This window comes from Polyodon spathula, chromosome 5 (genome assembly GCF_017654505.1).
Source record: "Polyodon spathula isolate WHYD16114869_AA chromosome 5, ASM1765450v1, whole genome shotgun sequence".
NCBI classification, from domain to species: domain Eukaryota; kingdom Metazoa; phylum Chordata; class Actinopteri; order Acipenseriformes; family Polyodontidae; genus Polyodon; species Polyodon spathula.
In genome coordinates, this window is record NC_054538.1 from 61,834,162 (window position 1) to 61,860,668 (window position 26,507).

The 26,507-nt window shown below is 36.5% G+C and overlaps 1 protein-coding gene and 1 long non-coding RNA gene across 3 annotated transcripts; one reads left to right on the top strand and one right to left on the bottom strand.

Moving 5' to 3' along the window:
• Positions 1–1,984: 1,984 nt before the first annotated feature.
• Positions 1,985–17,833, bottom strand: LOC121316135 (N-acetyllactosaminide beta-1,3-N-acetylglucosaminyltransferase 2-like). 2 transcript variants are annotated; one of them, XM_041250948.1, is made up of 3 exons: positions 17,252–17,833; positions 11,798–11,916; positions 1,985–5,407 (listed from the first exon to the last, which is right to left on the bottom strand). In XM_041250948.1, the coding sequence occupies exon 3, from the start codon at positions 5,396–5,398 to the stop codon at positions 4,208–4,210; it is 1,191 nt and encodes a 396-aa protein (XP_041106882.1). In that variant the 5' UTR covers positions 5,399–5,407; positions 11,798–11,916; positions 17,252–17,833; the 3' UTR covers positions 1,985–4,207. The 2 variants fall into 2 exon arrangements, with proteins under 2 accessions (XP_041106882.1, XP_041106884.1); XM_041250950.1 differs by lacking the exon at positions 11,798–11,916.
• Positions 17,834–17,960: 127 nt separating this feature from the next.
• LOC121315312 lies at positions 17,961–21,170 on the top strand. The gene is made up of 4 exons (XR_005950238.1): positions 17,961–18,050; positions 18,994–19,283; positions 19,861–20,063; positions 20,605–21,170. It is a non-coding gene; the product is annotated as an uncharacterized LOC121315312 (long non-coding RNA).
• The last annotated feature ends 5,337 nt before the right edge of the window (positions 21,171–26,507 follow it).

Below are 26,507 nucleotides of genomic sequence, written 5' to 3' on the forward strand. Positions count from 1 at the left end.
CAATGTACTCTGAAATTAAAACATAGAACAAATAAACAATTGGAGATAAAAAATAAATCATGGAATCGTGGCATTCTTTCTACAATGGAAATCAAATATTGTTCGGAAAGTTCTTCCCAACACTGTTGCAGAAGTTCCCACAAATGTGTTGCACTTGTAGGTTGCTTTGCTTTCACCCTTCTGTCCAGTTCATCCCAAACCAGCTCGATGGGGCTTAAGTCTCCAGACTGTGCTGACCATTCCATGATTTGAAGCCTACAGTCTTGTTCTTTTCTTCTAAGATAGTTCTGACATAGCCTGGAGGTATGTTTTGGGTCATTATCTTGCTGTAGGATGAACCCCTGACCAACTAGGCGTATACCAGAGGGTATTGCATCGCGCTGCAAAATGCTGTGGTAGCTGTTTTGGTTCAGGGTGCCACTCACTCTGTGAAAGTCGCCGACTCTGGATCCAGCAAAAGAGCCCCAGGCCATCACGCTTCCTCCTCCATGTTTGACTGTTGGTGTCACACACCGAGGAACCATCATTTTGCCTACTCGACGGCGTACAAAAACCCTGCATGATGAACCGAAGATTTCAAATTTTGATTAATCGGTCCATAAGACCTTCTTCCAGTCTTCAGTAGTCCACTGGCGGTGCTTCATGGCCCAGGCAAGCCTCTTTTTCTTATTTTGCCATCTTAGCAATGGCTTTCTTACTGTCACGCGACCTGTCAAACCTGCAGCTTGAAGTCTTCTCTTCACAGTTGAAACTGAGACCTGCTTACTTCGACTAGTGATAGTGCTTGAAGCTGTTGTCCTGTGAGCCGCCTATCACGCAAGCTGTTGACTCTCAGAAACCTGTCTTCTGATTCTGTTGTGGCTTTGGGTCTGCCAGAACTCTTCCTGTCAGAGTTTCCTCCAGTTTCCAAGTGCCTTTTGATGGTGTCGGAAACTATACTTACTGACACTTGGCTTTCTTTGCAATTTCTCTAAAGGAAAGACCTACACTTTTAAGGGTTATAATGGTCTGTCTGTCTTCCTTTGTTAATTGCCTTTTTCTCGCCATTATGATAGCAATATACTGCTTCCTGCAGTACAATACTGTCCAAATAATGCTTAAGAGGGTGTACTAACACAGTCTGTTCCAACACTGCTTTTATACAGACAGAGGGTTTGTAAGTAATCAACAAAGGTTGGGACACCTGTAGGAGTCCAGCTGTGCTGAAGCAGGAGAGGGGGAGATAAGTTTGTTCTTTTCAACTATTTAATATTTTGTTCTGTGCATGTTATTTCTACTCCTAAATTTATGCTATGAATGTCTGTGTAATACACTTTTATATGGTGTGTTTTCTACGGTTTATTTGAGACCATTTTTGAATTTGTGTAGGCTCTTTATCTTTAAAGGTATAGTTCTAGTGCGACCAAATGTTACTTAAACTGGAATGTTGGTAACCGTGGTTTTGTTGCATGCTGAATATGATAAAGGGGCCAAACGTTTTTCAATGGCAATTTTTTTTTTTTTTTTTTAAAGCATAAAGGTCAATTTCACCAATTCTCTGAAAAATATAGATTGAAAAAAAAAAAAAACCTGGTAAATTCTAAAATAAATGTTGATATTAATTGTCGTTTTGACAGAAATGTAATAGTAGAAAGCCTAGTCATAACCTTGATGTTAATAACTCTGGAAGGCCAAACAAATGCAGTTTTCTGAAGCACCATTGTGAATCAAATCCACCCAGCAACGCTGCACCTGTACCAATGGCTATTTTTGACTAGACGATAATGCCCCTCCCAAGCACATTTGGGGTGAACATTCTCTTCCTACCGTTAAACTGCATGAAATATTAATGACCAAATGTATTAACATAACTCAAGACACCTTCTACCTTGGTGTATTTATGCCATGTTAAGGCAAACAGAAGCACAGCCCCATATTAGTTACAGGTCCTAAGAAAGTGGCTATTTTAAAACAGCAATATAGAAACATTCAAATCAGAGAACAACACTTTTAAATTCACTTTATTAAGAGACATTGTATTCTAATACAAACTAATAAACTCTTTGTGCATCAGTTATGCATATAAAAGGAGCACTAAGAGTATGATATTAGGAGGTAAAAAACAAACAGTTTAGTCTTCAACGCTAAACAATAAATAAAAACAGCAGGCACTTTATTATTTACCCACAGACACAGGAAGCACACAAACAGAACTATTTTGGAAGAAAAAAAAACAAACCAAACCATTCAGCTTGTCTGTAACAGAACAGACGGCAAATAAAGCAATACATCAACAGCTGAAAAAACATTTCACAACATTTCTTAAAACATGGTTTAGTTTCTTTTAAGAACCAATTACTCCCCATGATATACTCAGTATAGTCCTGATTATTTGTAGACAGAAAGTTTTTGTAAAATACATACAGGTTCCTGGGGAATATGGAACAGACAGAGGGGAGGAAATACAGTACATATTGAATATCGTACAGTGTGCTGTATGATACAGGTGACAAAGTCACCAATGTACGTTATAATACAGTTAAATAAGCAAAAGTACAGACACTATTTTTACACTAATATAAATTGCTGCAAACAAGGTTTTCAATGTACTTTTTAAAATGGTCCCTTGTGGCTTGTGCTATCTCTGTTTTCCTTCAACATAATAAATAGGCTGCCACTTAAAATACCACATGTTTGGAGAACCTTTACTTTCAGTTTTCAAACACCTTATCCAAACTATCTCACTATTTACTATTTTCCGGATGCTGGCAAGCACAGCTACTGGTAAAGAAGTAGTTAACTAAAAAAAAAAAAAAAAAAACAGTGTTGCCTGAAAACAAGCAGCGTGGAGTACCAACCTTTTAGCCTAAGCATTTGGTTTAGTTTTAGGTTGTTTAATACCTTTTATCTGCCAATTAACACAAAGTAAGGGGCACGCAGTACAACTACAGAATTTACACTTTAAAAGACCAAAGTAGTCTTCTGTATATTTTGACCATAGCTTTGTTTAAGTGAGCAAAGCAGCTGGAAGTACAGACGTTTTAAATTACACAGCATTCCTTAAATTGAGACAAATAACTTCTTTTATAATTACAGTAATCCGTCGTGCATCCGCCCGTCACATATCCCCCATGATCAACATCTTCAGCAGCGTTAGTTTATTATTGAACAGAGAAGATTAGTTCAGATATTGTAGATGCTACCAAAGTTTTTGTACACTGTGTTGTATGTGCTCTATGCGCTGCCATTGCTAGTAGTGTCACATGAGCTGTTCAGTGTGTCGACTTGATATGTAAATGCATCCTGTTTGCCTGCGAGGCATATCAACTTAAACCTCCGTCTCTATCTTGATCTGTGAATGCATGTACCCAAGTGGCACAACTGTCAGAATATATTAATTGTTACAGCTGTGTACAATGATATTTAAAACAAGATTCATTCATCCGACTTTTTACATATCCACCCTTACTCTAGTCCCACCGTAGTTGGATATGCGACAGAGTACTGTATATATTTTTTACCTATTCTGCTCTTGCAGATTCATCAGAACGGCAAAACAGTAAAGCCTGTGAATTTGTCTCTTGCCTCTGCTTCATACAGTACCAACATTTAAGTCATACACAGCTTTCCAATGACATAGGCAACATCATTATCACACAAGTTTACACAATGGTTTTTTTGGTACAACGGTAAAAACATAAAACACAAATGCCTTGCACCCAAGACAGTGATAGTGAATGCAAATAATGCTCTTCATACTTTAGCCAAGTTGGAATTGCTGTGATATAGTCTTCACAAACGTTTAACATATATTAACTGATATTTTAATGAATGTAGCGTTTGTTTTCCTCTGATATTTGACTGGCAATTTTATCCATTTGGAACTGTACAATTTAAAATATAAAATCCTTTAGTAAATAAGGAGGTTGTGTGTTTATCAAACTGGGGACATCTGCTTCCTTTGAAAAAAAAAAAGAAAAAAGAAAATGTATTCTAAAATATTAGAACCTTTCATATGCTCTTTCAGATTCTTCAAGGCTGCTTGGATCACAGTACATCACGACTTTGCATTAAGAAATCCTTGGTCAACAGGAACCTGGATATCAATACAATACTTCTGGGCAAGGCAGACACCACACCACATACATTTAAATTAAGGCCCAAATTGAATTGCAAAATGAGCTGCCCACTTTTTTCAAAGACATAAACCTTAGCCCCGGTGAAGTCCTTACTGACAGGTCACCTCTGGATTATTCAGCCAGGACCATATTTTGATCATCTCTTGTGGAGTTCTGCTATGTACCAGTATTAGGCTTTTGTAAGCACATGGATTGCTTCTGTATTTTTCTTCAATATCAAAAGTTTTGAATCCTTTGTGCTTTTCAGGAGCAAGGCCAAGCTTTTTAAGGCACATACCAGTGTAGACATCGTCAATTGGATACAGCAATACTTGATGAGATGCATTGTAAAGTCTTATCGCCAGGTTTCCCGAGTAAAGAAAGCCACCTCCACCTGCATAAGGAGGGTACTGCCCCATGAACATGCTCTCCGGAATAAAGTACTTCAGCTTTTTGTCTCTGTGAGGTCCCGCGTTTGTGATGACATCCCCAATAAATAAATCTTTGGCTTTAGCTTCGCCTAAGCTCTTCAAGTATTCCAGGATCCTATATGTATTGACAAAAACATCATCGTCTCCTTTAAAAATGAATTTCACGTCAGAGCAGAACTTGGTGACCCACTCCAGGAACAGCACTTCTTTTATCGTCAAGTTGAAAAAGGAGTCTCTGTAGTCCCACAGCAGGATGTCACCGTGTATGTTGCTCTCGTATCGCAGCATTTCAGAAAGGTCAGGAAAATGATCCATGCCGGTGGCGTTTCCCAACAAAAACACAATGGCCACCGTGTAGTTGCCTATCTTACCTTTCTTTCCCCAAGACTCGCGTATGGCTTGCCTCCTATCAAAGTGCGGAGAGAGTGACTTTATAGCGAGCAAAAGGAAAGGCTTGTCAATGCATTTGCTTGGCTGGTTGACTACCAGGGGATATGTCCTACACTTCATATACAAGAGGAAATCCTTGAAGCGTTCTGGTAGGGAGTTATAGTCCTTCACCAGGGTCTTGACTCTAAGGTCAGGATCACAAGGATTCAGTTGACTAACATTCAGACTTGTCTCCACACCACTGCTAGTGCTGTTTAATGCAGTCAGAATAGGGTTGTACAAGAGGTCCAACTTCTGCTGTTCATGGTTCCAGTAAGCTTCACTTGGAACCAGTTTTTTCCAAAACTTCTTGTCTGGGACTCTGACTTTACTGTTTCTGTCCTGGTTACCACCCCAGGAGACTTCCACCACGATGTAAATGAAGAAATTGAACGTCATCATGATACCTAGGATCTTCACCTTTCTGCCCCCAGCATTCATTTTTCATACCTGTCAACACAAGAACAACAATTTGGTCTCCATTCTAAAGAATCCATATAATGAAATATTAGGATTGCATTTGTAAATACATAGAACTTTCTTTTTTTGGGGGGGGGGGGGGGGGGTGATATACATGAAAAGCAGCAGTTTAAAAAAGAATGTGTCATTTTTAAGTCAAAAGAATTGGTGTTAAACGTTTAGTGTGCATCATGTGCTCCTAATTCAGTTTACTCATGACACCAAATTGGTCAAAATCTGACTGCTAATTATATCTTGACACAATTTGTCTTAGGGAAAAAAAAGACAAAGTAAACAAAAAAAGAGGAATAGATTATGGGAGTCATAAAGTCAATGGCTTAAGGGATAAACAAACAGCCCATATATTGTGGCAGGATTGGAACTCCTCTTATAGGTGGTTTCAGTTCACATTCTAAGTGATTCCAAATGGGCTTTAAACTGTGGGCTGGTGAAAATCACATGTGAAATCTGTCTAAATTGTGCCACCTCAAGAACAAACAAAACATGAAATACAGGACTACATCCTCAGTAAATACCGGTTTACAGTACATGCTACACTTTCAGTAATAAACAGGTAACATGAAAAAGAAACTCAGCTACCTAAAAGGTGTGCTAAACAATACTTTAAATTCCCTTACTTAATTAGCAAAACACAAACTCATCATCACAGCCCCTCTGCCTTCTATTGAAGATATTTTGCTTCTTTGTTTGTACTTTACACAAGAGTTAAAACTCACTCCAGTGGTCTAGTTGCAAGCAGATCAGGTGACCTACAGCAAAGATTTCAGGAAGAAGCAAATTATCTATAGCATACATAGAACTTTCTTTTTTTTTTTTGGGGGGGGGGAGTTATCCATGAATACATGAAAGCAGCAGTTTTTAAAACAGAATGTGTCATTTTTAAGTCAAAAGAATTGGTGTTAAACGTTTAGTGTGCATCATGTGCTCCTAATTCAGTTTACTCATGACACCAAATTGGTCAAAATCTGACTGCTAATTATATCTTGACACAATTTGTCTTAGGGAAAAAAAAGACAAAGTAAACAAAAAAAGAGGAATAGATTATGGGAGTCATAAAGTCAATGGCTTAAGGGATAAACAAACAGCCCATATATTGTGGCAGGATTGGAACTCCTCTTATAGGTGGTTTCAGTTCACATTCTAAGTGATTCCAAATGGGCTTTAAACTGTGGGCTGGTGAAAATCACATGTGAAATCTGTCTAAATTGTGCCACCTCAAGAACAAACAAAACATGAAATACAGGACTACATCCTCAGTAAATACCGGTTTACAGTACATGCTACACTTTCAGTAATAAACAGGTAACATGAAAAAGAAACTCAGCTACCTAAAAGGTGTGCTAAACAATACTTTAAATTCCCTTACTTAATTAGCAAAACACAAACTCATCATCACAGCCCCTCTGCCTTCTATTGAAGATATTTTGCTTCTTTGTTTGTACTTTACACAAGAGTTAAAACTCACTCCAGTGGTCTAGTTGCAAGCAGATCAGGTGACCTACAGCAAAGATTTCAGGAAGAAGCAAATTATCTATAGCAGAGAAATACTAATGAGCTAATAAATAAATAAATAAATAAATAAATAAATAAATGTAAAAAAAAAAGAACCAAGAGATTTTCTGCACAATAAAAGTGTCTAGTAATGAAGCTAAACAGCAAAAAAAAAAAAGAAAAAAAATCACTTGGTCTAAGGACCGCGGGAAAAAAATTAAAAATAAACAATAGGTGGGTTAATATCTATATCTCGAGTATCTATAAAGCTGTGTGCTTGAGGTTTTACATCAGTGGTTCTCAAACTGTGGATTTCTGGGCTATTTTTATTGGTCTTGTGCACACTATAACAAAATCAGAAACCTGAATGCCACAATATACAGAAATTAAGGCTGTCACTCAAAACTTTTGATCAGTTAATTTATTGGCACTGGTTGATTAATCCGCACACATTTTTAATAAAGGTAACAATCATATAGTGGCTGTCCTACATAGTAATACAAGTACTTCAATTGTAGAATATGAAAATAATAAACCCAATAAGAATTTGGTCTTTTTAAAAGCAGTTTTATTATTATTTTTATTTTAGTAAATGTACAAAATTCACAGAACGTCAGATGAAAGAATTTAATAGCAAAATATAATGTACAAGAACTGAGAATGGATTTTCTTTTGTCTTTCATGTAAAACTAATAACAATAACTTAGTCATTTAGCAGATGCTTTTATCTAAAGCAACTTAGAGACTAGGGTGTGAACTACACATCATTAACAACTGTTGCTGCTGCTGCAGAGTCACTTCCAATATGATCTTGGTTTTATATCTCATCCAAAGGATGCGATATACATGGTTACAGACTCTATCAAATGCACTTATTCCAATACGTTGTTATATTAACCGTACTGTTCAGGGATCTCTGCCATAAACGGGAAATCCATTTTTAAAAATAAAACACATTCTCTCCTTTCGTCAATAAATTACATAGATAAAGGAAATGTTTTTTTTTTTTTTTTTTTTTTTTTTTTTTAAAACACATGATTTGCGTAAAACTGTCAGATCAAAACAGTCAGATTTTCAGCAAATAACATCATACACGTTCAGGGGGTCAACTGTAGTTTTGACAACACCAGCCGGCATGTCATAGTGACCTTGGACATTGAAAAAGATAGGTCGCGGGGGAGGGGGGGGGGGGGGGGGAGAGGTTGAGAACCACTGCTGAATGAATGCCCTAAAGCATTGTGTCACTGTGATGTTAACAATCAAAAGGCTTATGGCTTCAACAGCAGTCCATATTGGCATTTTTTAAAATTGAGTAACCGTGTTCCCCATGGCTTGTTCTTTGCCAGTACCCTATATCGTTGCCAGCCCTGTATACTACATAACACCTGAATACTGAACAAATTATACATTTGCAAATTAAGGCAGCAGAGCCCTGTACACCTTTCTGTCATCTATTTAATGAAAAGACAATTTAAATGTCAGTCAAGTAACTTTTCTTTTGTACAGAGTCCAGACTACAGATCTACAATGTATCTTTATTAAACCTGAGATTCTGTGTACCCTATAAAAAAATACCCTGTGCATAAATTGCTGAATTTACTGAAATGTAACCAAATTTCCATCTACTCTAAATCTACCAATGGGCTACAGGCTGACGCATTTTGATTCTGGTAAGTCACAAAGGCTATCTGGATTATGAGAACCAAAAAAAACCACACACACAACTGTACAAATGTAAGTTTGACGTACGGGTGGACAGATTGCTCTATACCACACATCCTTTGTCCTTTGTGTGGGCATCTCTCTCTCTCTCTCTCTCTCTCTCTCTCTCTCTCTCTCTCTCTCTCTCTCTCTCTAAAGGGTTGAAGAAACCTCCAAATACATTACTTTGTTTCACACTAGTTTAAAAAAACAAGAATTAAAAATAGTTAAAATACCCATACATGTAAATATGAAACATGAAATAACTTTTAAATGGATAATCCTTTTCTTCTAAAGCAATAGCCCCTCAGTCACAGATACAAGGTGTAAAAAATACATTTACAACAAGCCACTTTTAAATTTCATGACGGGAGTCATGACAACAGACTTCACTGCGAGGCTTGTACCATACCCACATTTAGGACGTAAAACACACACACACACAACACACACACACACACACACACACACACACACACAGCAGGGTAGCGAGTGATACAGCTTGACCTGGTGGACACTGAATAACTGCAGCCAGCTCAGACACTTTCAACATTTTCAACTCTTGTGATGTAAGTTTATGAAGGTTTTTACATTGCATTTTTTTTTCCACTGAGCACCCTGCTAAAACAAATCGCCTCACATGCCCTTTTTATGCTGCCATATATAGTCAATAGTTAACTCAACGTATTGTAGTGGCCAGCTGTGTGAGTGTGTGAGTGTGTGGTCCCAAGCGTAGGAAGACTTTCTATTGTAGGGTTTATCAAACAAAGGAGTCAGGCAGACACCAAATAGCTCTTTTATTGAGTGTTTATTGTGCAGACAGAACGCTAGTCAACAGCAGTACGTAACCACTCTCACATACACAACCGGTAAACAGCCACTCCCCCACCACTCAGACATCACAGCCAGACAAGGGGTCAAAACATTAAAGAGCTACATAAACACTGCAACAAATACACAACTGCAATATAAATACTATCTCACAAAAACTAAATAAAAAAAGTTCTGGGTCTCTTGTTGTTGTTGTTGTTGCTGGGCTGACTTAGGTGATACACTTTTTAAGATCAGCTTCGACCTCCTTCTCGCTCTCCTGCCTGTCACTCAGCAGCAAATGCACGCACCCACATGGCAGACGGCTATTCTGTCTCAAGCATTAACACCCTACAGCTTTCTAAACAAGGGATTTAGTGGAGCTCCCTAACAAAAGCTGAATCGCAAAACAATAACTGTGTGGATATAGTAATTTTTACAGCTGTGTACAATGGTATTTCAAACAGGATTCATTTATCTGCCGTTCTACATATCCGCCCTTACTCTGGTCCTACCGCAGTCAGATATGCGACGGATTACTGTATATAGGTGCATTATGTAATCAAATGCACCTTCATAAACTAAAGTTAAGATACGGTAAATAACAACAATATTAAAATGTTAATCAATACTTGAATCAATACTTGTTTGTTAGCCTATATAGCCTAATTCACAGCTTTAAAGCATTCCAGCCTACTTAAAAAATATCACAGAATTAAAAAAAAAAAACTTTCTAAAATGACCATGCCCCAGTAGGCTTATAGAATAATACGGTAATGCCCGACTATAAGCGAGTTCTGTCAGATAGGTGACGAGAATAACCAGGCAGAAATAAATAATAACAAAAATATCTCTCTTTGACACTGCGTGAAATGCCACTTTTTACAAATCAACCCCTGGGCATTTCATGTTCCAAATGTATGAACATAAATTACAAGATATAGCGGCAGCAAAGTGCCTTTCAAATCTGAATATTCTAAATTCTTGGCAACTTTCGCTCTCATTTCACTCTCAGTCTGGATCAATTTCAACCAGAAGCACCCGTCACTGGAATGGTCTGTCTGCTAATGAGTTTTCATGCATGTACTGCAGCATTTTCATAGGACTCATTCTTGTCAGGTGCCAGATTTTCACATCTCTATTTGTATTTCATTAATGAAAGTTTATAAATGTTGCTGCTTTGCTACGTGCATTCATTGTGTATTTGCTTCTGTCACCAAGGTAAACCCTGAAATCACACAGCTGACCCGCAACCCAGGTAGGGTCTGACCCGGGTAGTGTGTTCCAGTGTGAAAGGGCCTCCATTTTAATAGCAAAACTGTATTTATCTTATGTATTTTAAATTGTGGGAATATATTTTAAGGGCAATTCTCATGCCTCCCACTAAATCAGCATTATGCCACACTCGCTCTACTGTTCAGAGATAAAGAGCACATTTTAACATCACAATTGGAAGGACTCAATTCCGCTGGTGAAGACAGAGTTTGGGATGAAACTGTTGTAGCTCTTTTTAATATGCACGCTAATTGATAGATGCTTTTAGAATGATTTCTAGATTTAAGTAAACGGTTAGCCATTCAGGTCATCCCATGACAAATCACCCAACATTGTTGAATTTAAATCAAGGGAAGTAATGTTAAAACTGTACAATGCATTAGTAAGACCTCATCTTGAATATTGTGTTCAGTTGTGGTCACCTAGCTACAAAAAGGATATTGCTGCTCTAGAAAGAGTGCAAAGAACAGTTTAAAAGGCATGTCATATGCAGACAGGCTAAAATAATTGAATCTGTTCAGTCTTGAACAAAGACTACGTGGCGACCTGATTCAAGCATTCAAAATTCTAAAAGGTATTGACAGTGTCGACACAAGGGACTTTTTCGAAAAAAAAAAGAAATAAGGACCAGGGGTTACAAAAGGAGATTATACAAAGGGGCATTCAGAACATAAAATAGGGGGCACTTCTTTTACACAGAAAATTGAGGGTCTGGAACCAACTCCCCAGTAATGTTGTTGACGCTGACACCCTGGGATCCTTTAAGAAGCTGCTTGACAAGATTCTGGGATGAATAAGCTACTAACAAACAAATTAGCAAGACAGGCCAAATGGCTCCTCTCATTTGTAAACTTTCTTATGTTCTTAACAGGTTTCGATTTACACCAAATTTGGTTCGTAGGGTTGTTTCAGGCAAACCAGCTCAAATTTAATGTTTTTGACTGATCAGGTAAAGAGGTCAAATGTTACAGAGATCAAAATTGGTTGATGGGTAACCCCCTTTAAGGTCAACCAACCTTTTACTCAAAAATACATATAGCTGAGTGGCACATGCTATATTAGTAGAGAAGTTATCCATTTTACCTTTGTGAAGCTGGTCCCAAATCCAGCTTGGTCACATAAAGCTGGAAGCAGGAATACAAATGAACCGATTCCAAGAGAATGCAATGGGGAAAAGTTGCAGTAATCTGGAGTCTTGATACCTGTAGAAAAAGGGGGTTTAGGCAGAACTTAGTTACTGTAGTACTTCTCTCCAACCGTCTGAATCTTGGTCCCAGATTTATAATGTCAATGACAGAAAACAGACTGACACGGAGACACTTTCATATGCACAGTCAGGCTCTACCTGGACATTCAACAAGGTTAATGATTACATTTGTAACTACTCCCAACAGGTTTGTTCCCAAGGCTTATGGTCTGCTGATCTTACACACATGACTAAAACCTCTAAAACTGCTAACTGTTTAGGTAAATACTTAGGTACCATTTAAACCAACTCTGCCTGTATTGTATCACTGTTTATGCATACATTAATAATAAACAGCGTAACAAAGAAACTGGCAAACTTATTTTACAAAAAGACGTTATGCAGCTCATTAACACTATTCCAGCAGCACAGACACTACAGTATGTTGCTTAACTCTCATTGCTGTTGTGCAGAGGTCAGCCTGGCTCATTTAGATCACAATATTTTTGATTTGTTACCATCAGTCTGAATGCACACATTCTTTTATGACTTAGTTTAAACATCTCAATTATTTTTAGGCAAATTTATTCCTACACTTATGGAGCAATGAATAAATAACTGTAAAAAAACTATATATATATTATATATATATATATATATATATATATATATATATATATATATATATATACATAAACATGTAACACACACAACCCTTGCCAAGGATATAATATAATAAATGTCATACTGACCTACATCAGAAAATCTTAATTTAAAGTCAATGGGTTAGCCTTATTGGTCAGGTGACAGTACTATAAAATAGGCTAAAATATATTAGTCACCATATCCTGAATCCCCTCTTTTGTCATATTGACCTACATCAGAAAATCTTAGTTTAAAAGTCAAGAGGTTGGAGTCTCCTGAGTGGCGAATGTGGTAAAAGCACTCCGTGTGGAGTGCAGGATGTGTCCTATAACCTGGAGGCTGCCGGTTCAGGTTGAGGTTATTCCACTGCCGACTGTGGACGTGAGTTCCCCAGGGTGTCCTCGGCTCACCGCACACCAGCGACCCCTGTAGACTCATTGGTCAGTTGTCTGTACTATGAAACAGGCTACAGTATATTAGTCACCATACCCTGAAACTCTTCTTTTGTTAATTTCTTTCACAAACTTTATCCATTGGTTGGTTCAATGCCATTTTAAAGTTGCAAAAATCTACACAAACGTTTTTGCTTTTTTGTGGCACAACATTTGCAAGGGATTCCGAATATACTTGAAAGCATTTCTATCCATGATCACTGTTTTAATAAAAATGATTTTTAAAAGAAGAAGACCTGTACAGAGGGTAACATTTGGTGTCTGAAAAAGTTACTTTGGTTTTGTATTTACTCTCCAATTTAAGTAAAATGTATTTTGGGGTGAGTAAAATGCAGCATTACCTTGTAGTCATGAGTATTTTTAATAAGAATACAAATGGCTTCCTTATTTTCCACATGAAAAAAATAATCTTTTTTGCAGCCATTCCTGAATAATAATAATAATAATAATAATAATAATAATAATAATAATAATAATAATAATAATAATGTCTGTTAAGTTGCTACTCTCGATGTAGTTATCTACCTCGTTCACAGAGTCTTGTCCCACTAGTACTAGGCTGCTACAGTTTTTATAGTTATTTTCTGTAAATTTTTCAACGAATTTGCTCTTCTTTTCCAAGTTGACAGACATGCACACAAAAATGTAAAAACCAAAAAAGTAAATGTCCCAAAATATTTAAAACACAGTACTGATACTGCACAAATGCAAATAAAGAAATGATAATATTGTACACACCTTACTAATCACCTTGCTATAGCAACATGAAGCACCCAGATTCTCTTCAAACATAGAATATTGTATTTATTATATAGATTTACCTTCCAGACATTCGGATGACAAGTAGATTGGTAGGTTAGGTTGAGGGGGATTAAGGTACTATCGAGAAATCCTGTGGATCAAGAAACCAATTGCTTGTTCACCAGTCACAAACAAGCATTGCAAGTGAGTGAATTCAACCATACATTTAAAAAATAATAATAATAACAATAATAATAATAATAATAATGTTTTATTGAAAACCTGGTGAATTTTTATATGAGTCAAATGCAGCCAAAAAAAAAAAAAAAAACCAAAAAACCTGGTTCTGGGGAGCGTCCCTCTGAAAAACGCTTGATCCTTAAAGGATCCTCATAGAAGCTCTGGGATCACCACAGGGGTTAAATGGGCATCCCCTTAAAAAAAACCAGGGGTCACAAGAGGGGTTAAACAGGCGCCCCTTTCAGAAAACCCAGGACCACAAGAGGGGTTAAACAGGTGCCCCTTTCAGAAAACCCAGGACCACCTTGGCTGAAAGAGGAGTCAAGGGGACCATTGTTTAATATTTGCTTCTTTACTTTTATCAAGTCTAAACTGATATAATTTGGCTGTAGGACAAAATTACAGGTAGGTATGACCAGTCGTGAAAAACTACAGGCCCTAACTAGAACACAGTGCCACACATGAAGATAATACTACCCCAGAAAAACAAGAAATGTAAAATGTCACATGCAGCCACATACATTGAGATGTTAATGTCAAGGTCACTACCACATTTAGAATGCAGTGCTTTTATAACCATGCAAATGCAAAAGTCACAACCACAAAAAGGCTTTAACAATGTGGCAGCTCCAGATTTGTAAACATTTGTATGTATGATCTGTTAGTTCTGCAGCAGATTGTAATATCCACATGCCAAACTATAGAAAGCAAACACCCCAAATGATCTAACTGAACAGAGTCGAGCGAGATAAAATGCATGAGTGTCGTTCGTGAGCTGACGCAATAACAAACAGCCACGCCTGCGTGAAGGTTTCACTTCCGCAAGGAACGTTTCTGTTTATCCTCTTTAGCCATAGATTTGTTGAGTGAGACACAGCATGAGCAAGATTGCAGCAGGGATAGTAGAAACATTTGCTTTAATCAACATCTGGGCCGACAGTTCAATCCAGAGAAGCTTGGATGGAAGCGTCTGTAATAAGCTGTTTCTGGGGCATCGATATGTGCTTTGTTTACTTGTGTCTGTCACCCAGGTCAACCCTGCTTTATGAAAAGCAGTATGAAATCATGTACCCGACCCGCATTACACTGGGTCCTGATCCGGCCAGGGTATCCTCGGCTCACCACGCACCAGCGACCCCTGTAGTCTGGCCGGGCACCTGCAGGTTTGCCTGTAAGCTGCATTGACCTCCGACGTTGTAGCTCTGAGATGGCAGCATGGTCGGTCTGCAGTGTGAAAAGAAGCGGTTGGCTGATGACACACGCTTCGGAGGACAGCGTGTGTTCATCTTTGCCTCTCCCAAGGTGAGCTGAGCATAAAAATAACTGGCTATTCTAAATTGGGAGAAAATTATTAAAAAAAAAAAAAAAAAAAAACTTATTGACGACTACTAAATGTAAAAAATGAGAGAGAATTCAATAGACTGGGCTATCTGACTGGGAAAGGGCAGTCCTACAGCAAGAGACTGGGTTGTCTGACAGGAAAAAGGCCAGCTCTGCAGCACATAGATTCTTGTCATAGAATAAGCCTGAACAATGGATTGAAATAAACAAGAGTATTCCCAATTGAACAAAAGAATAGAAAGATATATAGAAACTATGCTTGGGAAATAAAATAAATTTGCTGGTAGATTGATATTTGTAATTTAGCATTGGATGAGTTTTTTTTTTTTTTTTCTTAAATAATTTAGTTGTCTACAATGTTTTACCCTGGTTTTCTCCCCAATTTAGTGTGCCCAACTATTATCTGTATCCTTGGTTCACCACTCGCAAGCCATTAAACCATTACACACCTTAATTAATTAATTATCTTTAATTGAGTATCTAAACACCAATTCTCCCTACACAACCACACATAGCATAATATAAATACATAACTACTGTACATATTATTTTAAAGATTACTATTTAAAAATGTGAAATTAAAACACACACATACACACAAAAAAAACCACATCCAGCAATTAAAACATTTCCCCATGCCAAACAACCCTCAGTATCTTAGGAGACACAGAGTCTATTCAATTGATCTAAAACCACGGATCTAAATATCCCTGCAGAATGTATGCGTCTCACTAGTTTATTTCTGCCTATACCAGCAAGGGTCCTATTTTTCTTAATTTAACCAACAGGCCATTAGATCAGTTCAACCATTTGCATGTTGATGGCAATATTTGTGTTAAACAATTGTTCCCATACCACTTCACAGGTACAGTGGGATTATGGTATTTGTTTTGTTTTTTTGTACATCAGGCAATTTAATTAAAATATAAGGCCCTTTGTGTAATCTACTTGTAGTTTAGACAACAAAGACAAAAATTTGTCTACAAAGAATATTTTGTGAACCTTTTGACTACACTAATAGATAATTTCCAACTCCTTTTGTTGATGTCTTTATTCTTGCTGGGTTATCATAACGTTTATCAACTGCACACCTGTTGTTACCGACTTCTTATTTACCTATTGCTGCGGGCATCTGGGACTGTTAAAAGGAAACCTGCAGGTCTTTCACCTACACTTTACAAAACAACTGATGTGCATGGATCTGACAACAGGATTATCCTGCGTCAGCGAAAATCAGAAAAATGCAACTACAGTAGTAGACAGACTGTCCATAGGCAAACAAAATCAAGCAAAATCTACTTTTTTGTTTATATCCATATTCAAATATATATTATATATATATATATATATATATATATATATATATATATATATTATATAGATCTTTTCTGTATATAGGAAAATTTTACCCAACCCTGGTCTGTGTCCTGCTTACTTTGAGTAATTAAGTACTGCAACAGAAAATATGGCTTTTTTTCAAGTGTGCCATCTCGAAGGGAGCTCATTATAAAACGTTGAATGACTGTACACATGTCGTTTTTATCAACACTGATCTGTACAGTAGTAACATGTGGTTTATTTAAAGTTAGAAAACAAATTACTGACATATAACAACTGATCATTGTATTTCTTTATACTTTACTGCATGACTAAAATTTAAAAACGCAGTGCTTTACAGATGCGTGTTGTACTTTGTACAGTGTATAGACACATGACAGCCACCTATTGCAAGTGAATTGCTAATATTATTAAACCATATAAACTTCGAGAAGCATTTTACTTTGTTCAATAAAATACAGGGGGATAGCAAAGTGCCAATGCAATGTAACAAAATATATAATATAGATAAAGAAATCCATAAATAAAACAAACAGGTTACATTTTGTGGACTGTGTGGGTGCGGGGTATATCGTGGAGACAATGTTCACTCACCTGGCTGTTCTTTAGTTTCCACCAAACGCGTTAATGCAATTCACTTGCCTCAGAAAGTGAAAAAAAAAATTAAATAAAAAATCCACGAGGATGTACGCAACAGGTCCTGAATTGAAACCTTTGGAATTCTCCGTCATTGTCTTCATACAAAATATAAACGTCAGCATAAAGCAATCAGCTCGTATGGACTATAACCTGTGTGTGAAAATGTTTTTAAGCTGGCTTCTATATTCTGCTTTTCTTTCTTTCTTTTTTTTAAGATTACATTTCCGCTTTCAACGTAGCGAAGAAGTTAACTGAACCTTTCGTTTAGATCTGTCATCTCGGGGCGTCACCTTTCTCCTTATCGGCTCACAAAGCACACGCGAGGACTCTGTTCATTTCTCCGCCAGGAACTGCTATTAGTATTTATTTTGAAAATTCCAGTTCAAGGAAGACATTTTCAATATCTGATGTTGCGTGGTGACCCACGTATCAACAGCCGACCAAGTCTCACTCTTCCCTGGTTTTTAAAAAAGGTTAGAAAAAGTAACCCCTCCCGCCGCTCTGTCCAAATTTACAACAGCACCTATACACTCGTGAGTTAGCTGGCTCTTTGCAATACTAATTGAAGACGCACCCTTACTTCAGTCAGTTTGTGACGTCGCTGAAAGGGCGTAGATCAGGGTTAACAAAATAAACCGATTTTTTTTTTCTGTGTATGTTCAGAATAAGGGGGTGGAATGATGCAGAAGAATTATCGTTTCTCACGCGTTTCCCTGGTCGAGATAAAGCTCTGAAATGTAACCACGTTATTATAGTAAGTAGCCAAAAAGAAAACGGTACACAGTAGGCAGCTACATAGAATCGTACCTCAGTGAAGAGTTCGCTTGTATTAGATAAATTAATACAAACACAAACAAGAGATCTTTATAGATAAACATGACACACAAAACCATACCGGTAGCTTATATACTTATAGACATATCAAAGTGGCCAAACGAATGTGCTTCAGAACTGTATTTTCAATACATTTCAGAAACATTATTGTGAAATTTAATAGATAGTCCATACAGTGAATATATTATATGGTAATAAAAATTTTGGATAATGTGGTGCACTCACCACATACCTTTTGGGACTTACTGGGTGATCCTGCACCCCAGCGTTGTACGATCTCTTAATAAATATATATTAAGCACCGTTCATGTACGTGTACCGTACCGTACACCGTACAAACTCAGCAGCACAAGAAAAAAACAACTTTAGAGTAAAACAAACAAACAAAAAGATATTATTACAAAGCAAGCAGGGTTTTCAGGATGCATTTCAATTTGAGTTCTAATAGTTAACATTGCACTTTGGTTTCAGTAATGTGTGCATAAATTGTACTTGGTTAAAAAAAAAAAGACCCCAACACGATTCAGTTCAGTTCTGACATCAATATTTGCTTCTTAAAATAATCATAGGATAGACAGCGGCAACGAGGCGGGGTCGGCAGACCGGACACCACACACTTACATTATCAAGTTGTGTAGCTATGTTTATATTACAAAGGAACACAAGGAAACTTAGATATATCATATAGCCGTGGGCCTGAGACAATTTCGGGTTTATGAAACATGAGTATTGAAAAAAAAAAAAAAAAGCTGTAGTTCTCAGGATAATCCAATCATAATGATTGCTTGTGAAGTAGCTTCCAGCTTACATAAAGTACCATAACAGCTTTATATAATTTAATTGTTTTTTGTTTTTGTTGACAGAGTTGGAATGTGGTCAAACAAACCTGACAACAGAACTGAGTAGACTGGATTTGTAGCCTGTTACATAACACAGATCGCAGGATACAGCCAAAGAATTCCCTGCAAGTGGAAGATACACAAAGACTCCTGTCTAGAACACGATTCACAGTACCAGGATTGATAGGAACAGCCAAAACCTTTTCTTGGACAGGTGGTCTGAAGGTGTGACTGGTCTAGAACTGAAAAGACTCACCTAGAATCCTGACAACCTTACCCTGCTGATGCTGTGCACAGGCAAAAACTAACAACTGGTAAAAGTTTGTTTCTTTTAAACAAAATCAATTTATGATTCTGTTCATTGGTCATTCTGGCTGTGTGACCATTTGCACTGCACTGCAGGTGCTAGGCAGTTTATCACAGTTTACCCTGGTTTGCCATGCTTTTTAAAATCCTTTATCTCTCTTTGCTTTACAATGTTTACCTATGGTTTACCATGCTTTCACTGTGCTTTATTAAACTTTGCTTTGCTTTTAATATGGTATACTTTTATAAGGGTAGGCTTCTTGTCTGTGAACTCACCATACATGCTCCTGCAACAACCACCAGCAGCAGTATGTAAATATCTAACCCGTCAACTTTACTGTAGCTTGTAAAAGTCAATTTGAAAAAAAGCTCAGGCTCAATGCCGAGTTAAATTTATTATATAGATTTATATATATAATTATATATATATATATATATATATATATATATATATATTATTTTTTAATAATAACTCAGTCATGATTTAATAATGACTCAGAGCTGTTACAATGTCAAATGAAGGTCCTTCTTCAGTGCTGGGCTGGTTACAACAACAACAAGGCATGTGTTTTTCTATCTGGGTAGTAATCCCACTAGACGTTACCCCCCAGTGCCGCATTGTCTTCAGCAATCTCTACATAATAATGATGCCACCTGGGGACTGGATCAAGGCTCTTACATGAATCACACCTTAGAGATCTCAACCTCTTTTATTTACAGGCAAGTGTGGATTTGTTTTTCACTGGTTTCACTTGAAGGATAATTTATTTTGCCAGTGCTAAAAAGAGGTAAGGAAATTGACTGTCAAGCCTTGGTTAATTAAAGGGGTACACTACTTGCAAGGCCATACTTCAGCTTTTCTAGACTGCTGTTAAATAAAGCAACAACAATCTAGCACATTTTTTAATGACTATTATACCAAATGTAAAGGAATTACTGAACTGTACTAATTGCAAATTAAATCTTAAAAAGGCTTACCATAAAAACAATGCTTAAAACTGTGATGGAAACTATTGAATAAGCATTTTAGGGTTCTAGACCAACGAGTAATTGCTTGATGTTTACCTGTAAACTCACTCCACAGATCATGTAGGTCTCTTATGGGTGTTTGCAGGCAATGCCGGTTACATTACGTTAACCACTGGGTCAGATTCACCAAGGTCTTTACATAAAAATCCAATATACACATTTTTGTAAAAGGAAAATCTAAATGTTAGAGCTCCATAACTACAAACTAATACCTTAGACACACTTTTGAGTGCTTAAATTAGTGGTGATTGTTTGTTTCTTGTTTTGTAAAACTGTGTTTTTTTTTTTTTTTTACTTTAGTAAAAACAAACAGTGCAAAGTGTACTTTGGTGTGAAGACTACAGTGTCTACTATGTTCACCCAAGATGGAGCATACAAATGCAGTCTCATGTCCATTAGTTCATTTTTCTATTTTTAGCCTATAAAGGCCACACAGCCAACCAACATTTTCCAAAGCACTTGATTAAGCAATATATCACAAAATGTAAAAAATAAATTAGATCTATCAGTGCCATGGAAAATAAATCAACACTCTCAATAGCATGTACATTTAAATTGGGAACTGCTGTCCTTATAGTGAAGTACCAAATAACAAAAACAAATTCATTAATGAGAATATGACAATGTGACAGAAATACAATGATTCTTAGTTGGTGGAAATCTCCCTCCCGACCTGTGAGGACCCTAAGCAGTGAAGACAGAGTTCTTTGAATGGGCTGGCCTGACCGTTCTTTGCCTGGGTCGGAAGTCGGTCAGTCTGGAAGAAGGCTAGAATCCATGGCAAAAACATATTAATGTGGAAGGGAAACAATGTAGCAACCGCAGATTGTAAAGGCAGCTGGGGTCATGCGTGACAGCATATAAGGGGGGCAGAGAATCGTAATCTGTTCCTTCGCATTGGTTTGTAGTGAGTAAGAACCAGAAGGACAGTAACAGTGTATTGAAAACTGAAATCGTGAGTGTTGTGTTTTTTGTTTGATTGTAATTGTCTTGTCCTGTACGTTACCAGACAGTTAACACAGTTCCGGAGCTGTCGCCAGGGGCCAGCACGAAACCGGACAACACTGCACCTTTGTCACAAATACAAACCTGTATCACCCACCATATTTGGGACTGTCTGTTCCTGTTATATACCCCGTGCTGAACACATTGGTGTGTACTGCCGGGGAACTATTGTTTGGTCGCCAGACCTGGAAATAAAATAAAACATTTCTAAAAACTGGATTACAATTATGTCTGCTTCTTTCATGCACTGCATCACCCCTACACCTGTCTTAATAAACCACTTTGCCACAATGACAAAAATATAAGTAATCTTTAATCACAGTTGTAAAGTCTTTGGCTTCCTAACGCCATATATTAGAGACAAAAGAAGGTAGGAATCATAAAAAAGTTAACAAACATATTTCTAAACATATAAGAATCGCTAAAGTAAAATGTTTTTAAAAAGCCGTGGCAGATCTCGCGTTAATTAATAATAGCTTACTTCAACACTCAAGAAAATATAAACAGTTAGAAATGTAAACAGGTGTGGAGTTTTATTTTTCATTTTTAAATCTGAACTGTTAAAGCATTTCCAAATTCAAGATGGTGGTCAATAAGATTTCGAATTATTTACTTACCTTTGTATTTTTTTTGTTTTTTTATTATGATAAAACCTTTTTTTCCATCATCGGCTTGTTGTAAACAAAAAGTAACAGCAATTGTATTGACAACTTAGTTTCCGTTTTCTTCTCTCAGAGCGCGCCTCAATTAACAATTGTAAAACAAAAAAAAAACTAGAATTTAATGATTCTGCGGAAGCGTATTGCTGCCACGTGAAAAAAAAATCTGATGGATTAAAAATTAAAACAAGAAAAATGCTGCCATAATTCACATTTTTTTTATTTTTTTGCTGCCATCCTGAAAATTCTAATGAAAATGCTAGACGTGCGCTATACGAGACCAAACACCGCACAGCAGCAATCGAAGACGAAAGGTAAGTTTCCACATTGCTCATGTGAGGTACTTAAACATATTTGTTTTTAAAAAAAATAGGAGGCTCTTAATAAATTAAACTTAAACTGGTGTGTATTCAACTTAAATTATTCAATTGTCAGTGGGCTACTATATATTCTTGTCTGTTCAAGCTGTTGTGCACGATCTTCCCATGCAAAGAAATTTTAATTTTAATCTTACTGTATGTAATCATCAAAACAGTAACCTATACTGTTTGGGGAATCAAAGCAGTGTTCACAAAGGTGACAACAGATTTTATGTAGTGTGTTTTTCATGAGAAACATTGTGATGGATGTGGTGGTGGGTTGATTTTTTGCAGAGGTAGAATGTCCCAGTAGGAATGTCAGAAGCTGGTGGACAATATTGCTCATTCATATTTTGTTGCGTTGATTTTTCGTTTTATGATATGCATCTGAATGACATTAAGAGGATGTTTTGTCTGACACAGAGTCAATGGGTTCCTCCGCACTCCAAAACAAAACCATAGGTTTTAAAATGTATTGCAGACAACAAAAAGTCCCCCTAAGGAAGGACACACATCATTGTGATTATTGTTGTTAGTGTTATTACCTCCTAGACAGTGATGACCAAAATTGACTTCTTTCCCTTTCCTTTGTCAAATTTAGTTTGCTCTTCAATGAGCTCAATCACTGGTAGCATTCTGAGAGCTCCCTGAAAAGAAGAATGGGGGGTAATGGCCTTGGTATAAGTAATTTCTCTGCACACTGTCTAACAATTATTCAGGGAGCGCCACATTTGTTATTTTTTGTAATCTTGCACACTGAATTTCAATGTTCAACAAAGTTACTTGTTTGTATTTAGTATGTAGTTAGGCAAGTTCCAAGAAAATAAACCCGTTTTCTTCTGAAATAATATTTTTAAACACACTTTTCGTTTTTGATGAAGAGCTTAACTGTCCAGCACATCTGGCACAAAATATTTGTTTAAAAAATATAAATAAGGAGAAAGGGTGTTAATGTTCTCTTTACCATCTGCCTGAATAAATAGTAAATACAAAATTTAGTTTCAACGTGAATTTTTTTTTTTTTCTGGACACTGCCTGAATAATTGTTGTCAACATTGTTCAAAGGAATCTCCCCAATACCAGTTAGTGAAAATACCTTTAAAAATAACCTTTCTGCAGCTTTAAAAGTTATACTAAAGAAGACAAACATTAAAGGAAATGACCAAGTGCTTTAACTGCCCTCATGTACTGTAAGTAGGACAGAACGTTTTTGTGTCCTAAGTAAGGAAAGTAATGGTACCTAAGTTGTGTATGTGTGCAGGCTAAAAAATATTATAGACTTGTGGCAACGCTGAAGTCCTTGACTGGATCAGGTCTTATGGTTAATCCTCACATGAGAATGTGGCCATTCACTAAATTGGACTAAATTGGAGTGGCCACATGTATAAAGAGGAAGCCTGTGTGGGGGGTGTTGGAGGTGATTGTTGTGCTGGTTTGTTGTTATTTTTGTTTGTTAGCAGTACATAAATGTGTGCTTCCAGCTGGCCAGACCGGCAGTGATTCACAAGAACACAATGTGTTTTGTGATTGTTTATTTCCTTACCTCTTTCTTGGATCTAATCAGTGACTCAGAGACAATCAGAACAATGTTTCAAATCTTGTTCCTCCAAAGACCAATGCTAATTCACACATTACCTAGTAATAATAGAAAAACACATGCATTAATAAAAAGTTAAATAAAAAAAAACAAACATCCAAAGCAGAGATGGTGAAAAAACAAACAAACTAGAATTTATAAACCTAGAACCTATGCTGATAGATGACACAGTTAAAAAAAAAAAAGTTGACATTTGATTACAATAAATATTTACTTAAGTAAAATAAATAAGTGTCACAAAATCAGTTTTTATATATAAATCATCTAAATAACTGCACTTGAATTGGATTAAAGCCAATCACAGCCTACAATCCCACACTACGAGACATTCACAACCACAAATTTAATATTTTTTTAGTCATCAGTAATATTGACTGTTTGACGAAGGAAGCAAATCAGAAGTGCTACATTTTAGAAAAAGAAATAAAAAATAACATTTAAGAAATAATGCAGTTAGCAAACTGTATAAAAATCTATCACTGCAGGTGAATTGTATTATGCCCTCTACAACTTTACAACAAGCTTTTTCTTTCTGAAGACCACCTCATGTGCCTTCTGACTTAGGCACTTAGAAAATAAGGACTACAAAAAAGAGGTGAAAACAATTATTGTTTATAAATTATACAGCACATTTCAAAAACTAACGAATGGCAAGCTCCAATTCCCCAGTATATTTTGTTTTGCATCACTTGAATCCCATCTTACCCATGGTTAATTCCCTTCATGCATGGGTATCTGCTGTATAGCTTCTTTCCAATTGACTTATATTCTGATCTGTCACATAGGCTAGGAAAATTAGCCAGGTAATAATTAGCTGCCTCACCCACCATTTCATACTATATTCCCATTGAGTTGCCAGCAGAAGATTTTTTTTCACCAGGTCAGAAAATCGTGGCAGAGGTGTTCTGTCATCCACTATCAAACCTTCTGTAGTGTATAATAATAATAAAAACATTCAGTCTGAAGCTGCTATTTATTAACAAAGAATACAAACTTAAAGTGCAAAAAAAAAAAAATGAGAATAGATGAACAACAAGGGAAAAAGCATAAACAGTGTAGTACATTCTGCATAAAGTATTACTTATGTATTTGATTATAAGTTTCTTTACTTCTATGTTAAAGTTTTATTTTCATATTTTGATATAGCTTAAAGCACATGCAACTAGCTATGCAAAACTTTTGCAGTCTCTCATATCTTGGCGGCTGGGCAGAGAGCCAAAGTTAGCAGGTGTCTAAACAAGATGTGTGGAGGAGTGGAGACACAATGTGAAAACAGAACAACACAAACAAAGGACTAGTTTGAAGCCGTTTCTAAGAGATTAGATTAAGATAGTCTATAAAATGCTTAAACGTGATGCACTATAGAATGTTTTAGATTTGGGTGAGTTTCCTCCTTTACCAGGAGGTGTGTTGAAGGTGTGTGATAGCAGGGTAGATCCATACTGATCGGAAGAGAGTATAAGAAATGGGGTGGAAATGCTAATATATTCATATTATTTAATGTAATGTTTTTGTTTGAATCGTCAGTCAATTCTTTGATTTGATTCCACGGATGTCTGTGTTATGATACAAGTGTATACAATTGGGCATGCTGTGACCTGCACCTCTTTGCTTGCTTGTGTCTAATGTTTATATGATTGTATTAACATTATTTTCTTTTATACATATAAAGTATTTTTGATTAAAAAAAAAAATTGTAAAATGTATTTCCCTACAACAGGTACTTACTCTGATTTGCAAAAGATTCCATGTATTTTGTGGAATCAACAGATTTTTTCAGAATTAGTGTTTTCTTCAGTGGAGCTTTATGTGGGTATCTGTGGGATCCAGCTCTCTCCTTCCATTAGTATAATTAAAGTTTCGGATTGCATCTCAAACAAGATTTCATCATCATTAATCTTGGTTCCATCAGTTTCCAGGAACACTGTATGGCCGTTTTTTGGAAGGCCAAATTTTTGTGAACCTGAAAAGGTTATCAATAATTGATCATTTACATTTATACATAAGAAAATAAGAAATGGTAAGAAGAGGGAGCCACTTCATTTTCAGTTCTTTTGAATCTTTTCAGCTGCAGTATTGCAGAGTGTTAGTTCCTTGCTACATTTTGTACCACCAGCAAATTTAACTACAGAATAAGGATTTAACCTAGCACTGCCTTAAAATTTCTGTAATAGACTGTAAAGTATAAGTATATGGATACTTGAAGTCAAAATGAGTTAATAACACCTCCCTCCATCAACAGCAACAATACAGATCAAGTGAAAGATTATTTGGAATTATACAACATTATATCAATAACATTTTATCTACTCACCTTTTTAAAGAACTTCTTTGACTGATGTTCCACTCACCATTTTTTTATTTTATTTTTTTTGTTTACGCTGACGATCCCACACTTTAAAGACAGCCATGGCTTTTGTCACTGTGCAAAGTAAAGAAAATTTATGCCCCAAATGTCTTATTGTTATATCCTTTCACAAGTATGTAAATACTGATTATTTACAGTTAGCCAATGATTGTAAATATAAATAGAAAGGGGCCATTTGCACTCCAGTCCTGTGTAGGTTTTTACATCATAGAGGC

What these genes read in the sequence shown, in the direction of transcription:
- LOC121316135 (XM_041250950.1), bottom strand. Translation starts at nt 5,398, where the DNA reads ATGAATGCTGGGGGCAGAAAGGTGAAGATCCTAGGTATCATGATGACG.